This window comes from Lonchura striata, chromosome 2 (assembly GCF_050655825.1).
Source record: "Lonchura striata isolate lonStrDom1 chromosome 2, ASM5065582v1, whole genome shotgun sequence".
Lineage (NCBI taxonomy): Eukaryota > Metazoa > Chordata > Aves > Passeriformes > Estrildidae > Lonchura > Lonchura striata.
In genome coordinates, this window is record NC_140704.1 from 2,541,601 (window position 1) to 2,553,539 (window position 11,939).

Below are 11,939 nucleotides of genomic sequence, written 5' to 3' on the forward strand. Positions count from 1 at the left end.
CTCTCCTCTCCTCTCCTCTCCTCTCCTCTCCTCTCCTCTCCTCTCCTCTCCTCTCCTCTCCTCTCCTCTCCTCTCCTCTCCTCTCCTCTCCTCTCCTCTCCTCTCCTCTCCTCTCCTCTCCTCTCCTCTCCTCTCCTCTCCTCTCCTCTCCTCTCTCTCCTCTCCTCTCTCTCTCTCCCCCTTTTTTTTGGTTTGTTTTTTGGGTGCAGGTGCTTTCCCTGCTACTCTCATCTCTCAGTATCCGTGCCAGTCAAACAGTGAAATTGCCTCCTTGTCTTTAGTGCTGCCTCAGGTCACCCGAGGAACTCGGGCTGAGGCCCCACTGCAAGTTAAGCTAAACACAAAATGCTTATTACAAATTCTTCCTCCCCAGCTGTCCAGGTCTCCTAAGAAATCCATGGTTTTCTCTTGAAAGATTCTCAAGATTTATTTTTGAAACAGTCTGTATTTGATTAAAGTTTTGTTTTGTTTTGCTTTGTTTCAAGAGGAACTTAAAAGGGCCATCAGCCTGTAAACATAAATATTCCCATTCTTTCACTGATTCTTTGCATTTTTCTGTGTTTGCTAATGAAAGATGTTTCAGCAGGGCAAGTCTCTGTGATGTGGGAGCATCCTTCACTGCTCCAACCCTGACCGCTCTTTAAGAGGAGAAATTTTCCCTAATATCCAATCTAAACCTCCCCTGGTGCTAACTGAGGCCATTCCCTCTCCTCCTGTCCCTGTTCCCTGGAGCAGAGCCCGACCCCCCGGCTGTCCCCTCCTGTCAGGAGCTGTGCAGAGCCACAAGGTCCCCCCTGATCCCCCTTTTCTCCAGGCTCAGCCCCTTCCCAGCTCCCTCAGCCTCTCCTGGTGCTCCAGCCCCTTCCTCAGCTCCGTTCCCATCTCTGGACCTGCTCCAGCCTCTCGATGTCTTTCTTGCCATGAGGAGCCCAGAACTGACACGAGGATTTAGGTGTGGCCTCACCATGCCCAGCACACGGGACAGTCACTGCTCTGGTCCTCCTGCTGGCACAAGATGTGACCTCACTCACAGCCCTGTTTTTTATTTCCCCCTCTCCCTGCAGGTTATAACTGAGTAGCCCTTATGACCAACATGAGCTGGAGCTTCCTCACCCGCCTGCTAGAAGAGATTCACAATCACTCCACCTTCGTGGGGAAGGTCTGGCTCACCGTGCTCATCGTCTTCCGCATCGTCCTGACGGCGGTGGGGGGCGAGTCCATCTACTCCGATGAGCAGAGCAAGTTCACCTGCAACACCAAGCAGCCGGGCTGCGACAACGTCTGCTACGATGCCTTCGCGCCGCTGTCGCACGTCCGGTTCTGGGTCTTCCAGATCATCGTCATCTCCACGCCCTCCGTCATGTACCTGGGCTACGCCATCCACAGGATCGCCCGCTCGGCCGAGGAGGAGAAGAAGTTCAAGGGGTTCAAGAAGAAGAAGCAGTTTGCCCTGAACTGGCAGGCCGTGCGCAACATGGAGGACGCCATGGAGGCCGACGAGGAGGAGCCCATGATCTCCGACGACGCGGCCGAGCACGAGAAGGCCAAGGCCAAGCCCAAGTGCAAGGAGCAGCAGAAGCACGACGGGAGGAGGCGCATCCAGCAGGAGGGACTGATGAAAATCTACGTCTTCCAGCTCCTCACCCGGGCTTCCTTTGAGGTTTGCTTTTTGATAGGGCAGTATTTGCTCTACGGTTTCGAGGTGGAAGCTTATTACGTCTGCAACAGGGTCCCTTGTCCCCACACCGTGGACTGCTTTGTGTCCCGGCCCACGGAGAAGACCATCTTCCTCCTGGTGATGTACGTGGTGAGCTGCCTGTGCCTGCTGCTGAACATGTGCGAGATGTTCCACCTGGGATTCGGCACCATCCGCGACGCCATCCGCAACCGGAAAATCAACAGCTTCCGGCAGCCCCCCTACAACTACGCCTACCCCAAGAACATCTCCTGCCCTCCCGAGTACAACCTGGTCGTCAAATCCGAGAAGTCCACCAAGATTCCCAACAGCCTGATGGCCCACGAGCAGAACTTGGCCAACGTGGCTCAGGAGCAGCAGTGCACCAGCCCCGACGAGAACCTGCCGGCGGATCTGTCCACGCTGCACAAGCACCTGCGGGTGGCCCAGGAGCAGCTGGACATCGCCTTCCAGAGCTACAGCAGCACCCAGGCCAACACGCAGCCCTCCCGGACCAGCAGCCCCGCCTCGGGGGGCACCGTGGTGGAGCAGAACAGGGCCAACACCGCCCAGGAGAAACAAGGTGCTAAACCCAAAGCCTCCCTGGAGAAAGGCAGCTCCAGCAGCAAAGATGGGAAGACGTCTGTGTGGATATAACTCTGTCAGGAAGGCGAGAGGGTGGCGTGAGCGGGGTTTTTATTTCGGTTTGTTTCTGGTTTTCGGTGTTATCTCGCGTTTGTTTCGCAGGGCACGGGTTTTGTGTGGAAGTCAAGAGAGCAACAGGAGTTTCGGAACAATTTAGTGCTGTCTTCCACTGTGCTAACAAGAGACATTTTTTCCGTTTCTGACGTGTTCTCCAGCTGGGAAGCTCCCAGTGAGTAACAGCAAACCCCCCAGACCTCCCAGCCCCTGGGTCAGTGCCGGAACCCCCAGCAGAGACTGGACAATGAGCTGTGCTGGGAAGAGGAGCTGCTGGTGGCTCAGGAGGGAAGTGAGGCTGACAGGGATCAGCACCCTCCTGCTTGGCAAGGCTTGAGTGCTGCAGGCCAGGCAGTGTTTAATTACTAAACACCCTTAATCAAGTTAATTTCTGATCCTTTGGTGAGAAAACTGCTGACATATTGCAGGGACCTTGGAGGCAGGCTCACAGCTGATGGCAGATGCCAATGAAGGCCTCGTTGGATGCTGTGAGCCAGAGCTGGCACCCAAATCAGGTCTGGGGCAGGAACACAGCGACTGCCTCACACAGGGAGACCTAAAACTGGTTTCATCTTTTCTTCCTCTGCATCAAAGCAAAAAGCAAATCTGCTCCAAACCCTCCGGAGCAGGAGCGAGCAGTGACATTGCATCCTACTGGTGCCTGTGTAGCACTTGCTACAGATGTGATGGGATTTATTGCAGTTGCAGAGTTTTAAACAAACTGCTGCTTCACATCATCAGAAAGTGCCTTTATGCAACCAGGAAAACAAAAGTGTAAAGGGTTGAGGCTCCTTTACTTGCTGAATTTTAGAAGATTGGTGTCGGCAAATTTGTTTTTCTGATTAATTGAGGAAAAGCGCTGTTGGCAAATTTGTTTTTCTGATTAATCAAACCCTTATAAATAGTGGCAGGTGGCAGATCTATGCATAGTGTGTCTCTGGTGTGTGTGTGTCCATGTGCGTGTGAACATAGACGTAGAGAGCTAGGTGTAAATGTAATATCAACCCTCTGCTCCTTCTACAGCCTTCCACCTCCCCTGAGAAAACCCAGCTGCTCCAGGGCTGGGGCTGATCTCATCCTGGGGCTTTTAACCTCCAGCCCCACCTGGGGAACTGGGAGGGTTTCCACAATTGCTGGGGGGGCTTTGCAGGAGGTCTGGCTTCAGTGGGGACAGGACCAGGATAACAGCAGGAAGTTTTTCCTGAGTTTATGAGGAAATTTTTTTCAGCTGGGCTTGACTTTAGGGTGGTTTTTTGGATACGTGTTAAAACCAAGCTGCTGAGTTCCAAAGCTCATACTATTCTTTGTCAGAGGGTGGTTTTCATCAAGATAGGCAGATAGGTTTTTCATCCAGATAGGCAGAGTCTTCAAGATCAAACCAATTGCAAAAGAAGTAAATTCTTCCTGAGCACTGCACTGTCCCTGTGCTAAGCTGTTCCCTCAGGCTATGCCAGGACTTCTTATCCATGGGATAAGACTTCTCGCTGGACATCACTCCCATGTCCTTGAGATCAGTCCCTAACAGCCCTGAGGATGCCTGTTCCCCAAGTGTCCAGCCCTTTGGCCATTTTTGGAAACAGGCAGAGAATTTGGGTATGCCCTTCATCTCCTGGGAACTTTGGCCAAGCTGTGTGATGCATTAGAGAGCAGTCCTGGAAGCAAAAAAAAAAAAAAAAGCAGAATTAAAGGGAAAGCAGAGAAACATCCTATGAGGTATCCAGCAGCAAATATTCAGCTTTGTGCCTTTGTGTAGCTGTCTGGGGAGTGCTTCCAGGCCTGCTCCTGGTCCTGCTGAAGGCATTGGTAAAATGCCTGGAATGCTGTTTGCTCTTGCAGCTTGAGACCTTTCCCCCACAAAGGGGTAACTGGATCCAGGAGGATCAGCACAGCAGCAGTCAGCAGTGCCATCCATCCATCATCCATCTATCCCTCACCCATCCATCCATCCATCCATCCATCATCCATCCATCCATCCATCTATCCCTCATCCATCCATCTATCCCTCATCCATCCATCATCCATCCATCTATCCATCATCCATCCATCCATCTATCCCTCATCCATCCATCCATCCATCCATCCATCATCCATCCATCCATCCATCCATCCATCCATCCATCCATCATCCATCATCCATCCATCCATCCATCCATCCATCCATCCATCCATCATCCATCCATCCATCCATCCATCCATCCATCATCCATCCATCCATCCATCATCCATCCATCCATCCATCCATCATCCATCCATCCATCCATCCATCCATCCATCTATCCCTCATCCATCCATCCATCCATCCATCCATCCATCCATCCATCCATCATCCATCCATCCATCCATCCATCCATCCATCCATCCATCATCCATCCATCCATCCATCCATCATCCATCCATCCATCCATCCATCCATCTATCCCTCAGCCATCTATCCATCCATCCATCCATCTATCCCTCATCCATCCATCCATCCATCCATCCATCCATCCATCCATCCATCCATCATCCATCCATCCATCATCCATCCATCCATCCATCATCCATCCATCATCCATCATCCATCATCCATCCATCATCCATCCATCCATCCATCATCCATCCATCCATCTATCCCTCAGCCAGCCATCCATCCATCCATCCATCCATCCATCCATCCATCCATCATCCATCCATCCATCCATCCATCCATCCATCCATCATCCATCCATCCATCCATCCATCAATCCATCATTCATCCATCCATCATCCATCCATCCATCATCAATCCATCATCCATCCATCCATCCCCTTCTTCTGGGAGTTTTGTAGGAAAGGCTCAGAAGGGTCACACCACGGTGGTGGGGAGACAAACATATCCAACTGCTCTGTTTGTCCTTGTCCCTTGTGTGGGAATGTGCTCTCTGCTGGCTGGGGATGTGCTGGGCACAGCAGGAGAGGCTGGATGCTGAAACCTGGGAAAAAAAACCCTGGTTTCAGGGCTGCTGAAACCTGGAAAAAATGCCTGCAGGGCCACAGCCCAGGCTGCTGGGGAGGAGAGAGAGGTGATCCTGGGTACAAATTTCTTCCCTGGTTGCTGCAGCTGTGCAGAGCGCATCCTCTACATCAGTGGGACTTCTTTATTCCCAGCCCTGTGTCCCATGGGAAACTGTGTGTATTTAAAGTCATGATCCCAAGGGAGGGATGGAAATTCTGAGGATAACTATGGCTGGATGCTGCCTGGGTTCTTCTGATTCCTTTTCCATGAGCAACAATACCCAAGCCCCAGATAAACTTGTGCTTCCCAGAGGATGCTGGAAGGCACCGCCCCGTGCGGCAGTTGGGATTTTGGGTTCCTCCTGCCCCTACCAGCGACACCTCCCTCAGCACCACTCATGGCCTGAGCACTTCCTGGTGACTCAGATCTGCCCCTCAGCTCCTGCTGACCTGCAGATCCCCACTGTGAGTCACCACACCAGGGACAGGAATGTGACTCCCTTGCTCTTGCTCCAGGAAAAAAACTTGCCTAACGCCTCGCTGTGGGAACAGCAGATTTTAAGCTAAAACCCCCCAAACCTGGTCACGGAGAGCTGATGAATTCCTTACACCCAGTCCATACAGCAGGGATGCCCCAGCAGTGCCCACAGGAGAAGATTCCAGCTTCAGAGCAGCAGGGTGGGAAAAGACCATGGATCTTCTTGCCAATTTGCCACCATTAAATGACTCCCTAAAGGGTGACATGAACCCCCTCTCTGCAACCCCACGGAGACATGGAGAAGTCTCATGCCTTTAACCTCTGCATATTTTGGCTCTTTGGAGACTGTTTTCCCCCTCAAATCTGCTTTAAGCTGAACACCTCCAATCCCACCAACCTTTCTGCAAGGGCTGCTTTTCTAGCGTGGTTTTCCCGGGTGTCTTTGGACCCACAGAGGCCACCTCACATCTTCCCAGCAGTGTGGCAGTGCTGCTCCTCATGTCACCTTCCCTCCCTTCCCCTCTTCCTGCACTCTGCTCCCCCCCAAAACCCCACTGCTCCCCTCTCCAGATGTGTGGTTGTACAGTCAGAATCTTCCTGCCGTCCTTCAAAACCCCTTTTTATTGTCACACAGTGAGCCAGGGGTGCTCTGAGTGACCCCTGGGTCCTGCAGAGGGTTTGGAGCCTGTCCCCAGCTGGTGTCACCCTCACATCTCATACGCCCACGCTGTTTTCCGCAGGGTGAGTCAATAACTGCAATATTGATGGGTACCAGAGCCAGGGCAGACTCTTGGAGGATCAATAACCCCTCGTCAGGCAGGGACACGGGGTGACCACTCCCAGCCCTGCTCACCCCTCAGGCCTGGTGTACTTCCCTGCATAGCATCCCTTCCCAGTGGGAGCTGATCCTGCTTTCCCACGTTTTCCAAGAGTTTTGTCAGGGAATCAAGAACAGGGGTGTATTCCCAGCTGGTGTCAGGGGTGCCTGGGAGGGATGCAAAGTTGCCTGTGAGGTCCCAGCCAGCCTGGAGTACACTGCTGATCCTCTGAGCCTGGAGAGGAGGGATCCCAGTTCTCCCAGATCCCATCTGGGCTACACACAGCCCTAGGAACAGAAAAGATTATTACTATTATTATGATTATTGCTATATATACTGATTTGCTCGCTTCCCCCCTTCCTCCTCCACTCTGTGACCTCTTTAGGATGTTGGGTTTCTCCACTGAGTCACTGACACAAAGGTGACCAAATGCAATGATGACTCTGCAGGAATGACTCCTTTCCGGGCAGGAGCAACAGTCCCTTCTTTTATCCTGTCAATGGGGACAGGAAAAGGATACAGCAGCAAAATATTCACAGCCACAAGCAAAATCCCCACCACAATTGTTCCTAGCTCAACCAGCAGCTCGAGGAAATTCATTTAGAGGGTGAAGCATCAGCCACGGAAGAAATGCCAATGGTATAATTAATGCTTTGCTTTTATTTTTGTCTTTTCTCCAGATAGAAGTTTTGTCCACACACAAGACAGGTTTAGCTTTGTGGCTGAACTAATCATAAACTCTGACTCTCTCTCTTTAAACTTGGTCAGATAAAGTGCCCACACTTATATTTCTCTTCTTACCATTCAGGGCCTGGAATGTCCCACAAAAGACAGATTACTTTCATGCTTGCATTGCATTCCACTGGGAAATACTTGAACTAAACTCAAGGCCATAACCAGTTTGTGCTGTTACAAAGTGGCTGGGATTGGTGGGGTGTTTTTTGGGGTTTTTTTGGGGTTGGTTTGTTTTTTTTTTTTTTTTTTTTTGGCTGTTTTTTTTTTTTAATGTACTAACTGTATTTGTACTAGAAATTTTTTGGAGTATGAGGTCGAATCTGTAAGTATTTTCCAGTGTAAATGTTACATCTGGGCTGTAGTTAGAATATGAAACACTGGTCAAAAGTGAAAGGGACATCAGTCCAACTCAATGTGGCTATTCCACACCATTACTAATAATACAGAATAAAACTTACATTTTGTTACAGTACATAAAGCGTGTGGTGCTTGCTTGAGAAGGGCTCTGAGTGATGGGAAGAAGTCCTTCTCCATCTGTGATTTGCCTGGTTTAGCCACGTAGGAGCTCTGTTTTCCCTGATATGGCTACAAATCATCACAAAATAGTTTAGCCTTAAGGAGCGTTTGACCTTGGTGTTGTTTGGGTTGCGTTGTCTCCCTGATGAATCACTGCAGATCCCTCAGGCATGGAGCTCAAACTGCTGAGGGAAGCCTGGGCTTTCAGAAGCAAGAAAACTTTGGGGAAATATGGGAGAAATTGATGATTCAGGCTGAGGAAATGAGGGGAAAGCACTTTGTGAGAGAGCCTGGCTTTCCAAGCACCTCAGTGCGTGCTGCTCCCATTAAATCACAGACACTGTTTACTCACAGCCCCTCTCCAAATGTCCTCAGGGAAAAAAATCTGGACTCAAACATGCATTTTTTTTCTGTTTCTCTGGAAGTTGAGCTAAGTTGACAACTTTGGCAGGACACAGGCCGTGGTCCCACCAAGAGACAGGGAAGAGCCAAGGCTGGGTTGGATGTGGCTGGAGGCAGCCTGGGCTGGCGGGAGATGTTCCTGTTCTGGGGGTTGATCCTGACTCATAGAAGGAAGAAAGGCAAAAGCAGCCCCCATCCAGCAGTATTTTGGGAACAGGCAGAATAATTACAACCCCTCCCATTCTTTGGAAAGCCAGGCTGAAATTGCCGGTGACTCCAGTTCTCTCTGGGATCACAACACCCATGGCTGCAGAAAATTCCAGCCACAGCATCCCACTGGCTCCCAATCCCTCCTCCCAGGCTGCTGGAATGCAAGCCCCTCAGGGCACAGGCCCAGAGGGAAATCCAGGCACAGGGATTGAACTGAAACCCCTGGAGAAACGGAGATTTATGAAGCCACAAAGTGAAATAGAAATATAGATTTAGAATATAGATTTTAGCTTTTAGTAGAAACTTATACTAAGTGCCTTGATCTAAAAAGCTGCAGCAGAGAGCAGAGGCCTTTTTGCTCGTAGGCACAATTCTGGTATTTCCATAAAGTTACCTTGGCCCAAACAAAATGTAAGCTTAGCTCTTACTTACTCAAAATCCCACTCAATTATTACTATTTCACTACTACTACTATACCAAAAATAACAATATATCCTCTTCAAAAGATCTTGAAAGAATATAAAATAAAGGCTTTAGTACAACCCAAACACAACTTATTCCTTTTTCCTCTCACCTAGAGTAAAACACCCATCACAAAGCCACACCAGGGAAATGCAGGAACAGCTGTCCCTCCCTCTCAGTCCCTCCAGCAGGAATCACAGAGCCCTTAAGGTTGGAAAAGCCCTCTGAGTGCATGAGTCCAGCACCACAACCAGCAAACCCTGTCCCCAGCTGCCACATCCACACAGTTTTTAGACATTTCCAGGCATGGTGATCCCACCACTTCCCTGGGCAGCCTGTTCAATGCCTGGCCACTCTTGCAGTGAGGAAATTTTCCCTAATATCCAATGTAAACCTCATCAGTGCAACTGATATCCAATTTTCCCTAATATCCAATGTAAACCTCAGTGCAACTTCAGGCTGTTTCCCCTGTATTTAGGAGAAATATAGGAGAAAATCCTGCTGCCCACCCTCCTTTCAGAACAGCCTTTTGGATGCACAAACTCACTCCCTCCAAGCTCAGCTTCCACTTTGCTCTATTCCTGCATCCTGCCTGTTGTACTTGCAATTCTCCCTGTCATCACTGACTTTGCATTGTCCAGGCCTGCCACAATCCCTGTTTTCCTCTCCAAGGCTGTGGGATATTGTCCCAGAAGTGCTGCTATGGTTTACCACAGCCTCGTGTCCCAGCTGCCTGTGGCTGACCTCTCAGAATATTTAATGCACAGGGAGGAATAATTGCAGCTCACGTGGGTTTGTGGATGAGGAGTTGTGCTTAAAACCCCAAGAAAAAGAGTTTATTATGGCAGCATTACCCTGCAGGCTGGCTGCAGAGGTTATCCCTGGTGAGGATGAGTTATTGACAATTAAATGTCAAGGATGAGCCCTCACAAGTGAGAGCCTCAGGCTGTCCAGGGTTCTGTGCAGTGGGAGAGCAGAGAGTGGAAAGTTGATGGAGCAGGAGGCTGCTGGCAGCTTGTGCAACCACCCAGGGGATGCTGAGGGACAGGGAGGGAATCTTTGTCCTTTGTCACCACCTTCTGAGCTGTGGGAAGGGAGCCTGAGCCACCCTGACACATCCCACTGGGTGAGAGGTGCACACCGAGGAGGGAATTCGTGTCCTGTCACCCTGTGCCACCAGCTCTCCTTCCAAAAACACCCCTAGGTGGGGTTTGATCCATCAGGGGCAATATCAGAATCTCAGAATGGTTTGGGTTGAAAAAGAACTTAAAGCACACCTTGTTCCAACCCTCTGCCACAAGCAGAGACACCTCTCACTGGAATTCCCCATGTTCCACTAGAAATTAAAGTATGGAAGCTCTGGAAAGTGTGTTGTCCCCTCCACCAGGCTTCAGGACCCCCATTTTTAGTGAACAGACACACACTGAGGGCTGGCACAAACCAGTGACACCATGGATTGTCTCAAACCACTCCCTGAGCTGATTTAATGCACTAAAGTGGCAGAGTTGGAGTTTCTGACACTGAAATATTTCTATATGACTTCACTGGCTGCATAACTCCATGAGAAAAGCAAAGCCAGAGGGGAGGGAATAAAAGCAGTAGGAAGTGGTAAAACAAATAAAGATTTGAACTGGCTGATTGTTTTCCATTTTCACTTTATTCCCTGTGCTGCCCTTTCAATTAGCTCTATGGGGTTTGATACAAGACACCTGTGGTGGTTGGGAAAGCAGGGAGATGGCAAAGGGCTGCTTGTGGGATGGCCACTGACAATTTCCACAGCTTGGTGGGTGATGCAGGGCTGTGGAACAGGTAAAAAACCCACAAAGCTGGATCCAGATGTGCCTGCAGGGTGCCTGCTGGACTCTGGAGTTCCAGCCCAGCTGCGCTTCCAGATTTGTGACTTTCCCCCCTTCTCCTTCAAAAAGCAAACCCAGCTCCTGCTCTGGGCGCATCCCCACTTCCAGGGAGAGAAAAGAACCACCCTGGGCATCATCTCTCTGCTCCTCCAGCTGCCCCAGAGCCGGGTGGGTTTCCCCAGATCCGTTTTGGACACGCAGCTGGTGCCAGCGGGTGGGCAGAGCACATCCGTGTGCCAAGGTCACCTCCAGTCACCTCTGCCCACATCTTTATTTCTGCAGCTGCAGGGCCAGCCCCCAATTCCAGTGGGGTGAACACCCCCCGTGTCTCAGCGCTGCCGGGAGGGGTTTGTGTGATAAGGTTATCACTGCGGGGCACAAGGGGAGAGCTGCATTGACTCCCAGCCCTGCCCAGGGCCAGCTGCATCAACTCCAGCTCCTTGGAGATGAGCCTCCCTCCCAAAAACCCCTCGGGGTTTTGGGATCGGTGGGTTTGGGCTGGTGCTGGAGGTTTTAGCGGGGTGATTCGGGGCCAGGCGAGTGCTCCTGCCCGGGGAGCTGCTGGTGCTGGAGAAGGGGGATCGCGGGCTGACTGTGGGGTGAATTCCAGCCGCAGCCACACCCGGGGCTGTCCGGGCACTCCAGGAACCACTTCCCCCAGCGCCAGGGAACATTCCAGGGGGAGGGAAACAGCGCTTAACCCTTTAACACAGGGATCCTCCATCCCTGAAAATATTCCAGGTCAGTTTGGGCTCCGGCTCTGAGCAGCCTGATGGATTGAACACGCCCCTGCTCCTTGAAGGGTGTTGGATTTAATGACCTTTAAAACCAAATCCATGATTCTATGGCTTTATTTTAGCAGGAATTCCCACTGCCAAACGTTACCATTTACTGGTACCACTGACCGCTTCTCCAAGGCTGTTAAAAGAGGATGGAGGGCAGCTGTGGAAACAAAACAGTAGAAAACCAGGAACCTTTGGAGTCTCTTTTCCACCCCGACAGCCAAAATGCACCTGGAGGGGGAGGATGGCTCTGTGCCCTCGCTGTTTGCAGCCCCCAGTGGGTTTTAGGGGCAGGAATGGAGGTGCTGCAGTGCCATGCTCTAATTGCTGTGG

General features: G+C 50.9%; 1 protein-coding gene across 5 annotated transcripts in view; it reads left to right on the top strand.

Moving 5' to 3' along the window:
• GJC2 (gap junction protein gamma 2) overlaps positions 1 to 10,603 on the top strand; it is a 41,913-nt gene extending 31,310 nt beyond the window's left edge. For all 5 annotated transcript variants that reach the window (XM_031503760.3, XM_085562265.1, XM_077789894.2 and 2 more), the window contains exon 2: positions 1,065 to 10,603. In XM_031503760.3, coding sequence (XP_031359620.1) covers positions 1,085 to 2,332 — 1,248 coding nt within the window. In that variant the 5' untranslated portion in view covers positions 1,065 to 1,084 and the 3' untranslated portion in view covers positions 2,333 to 10,603. The remainder of the gene's footprint in view (positions 1 to 1,064) is intronic.
• The last annotated feature ends 1,336 nt before the right edge of the window (positions 10,604 to 11,939 follow it).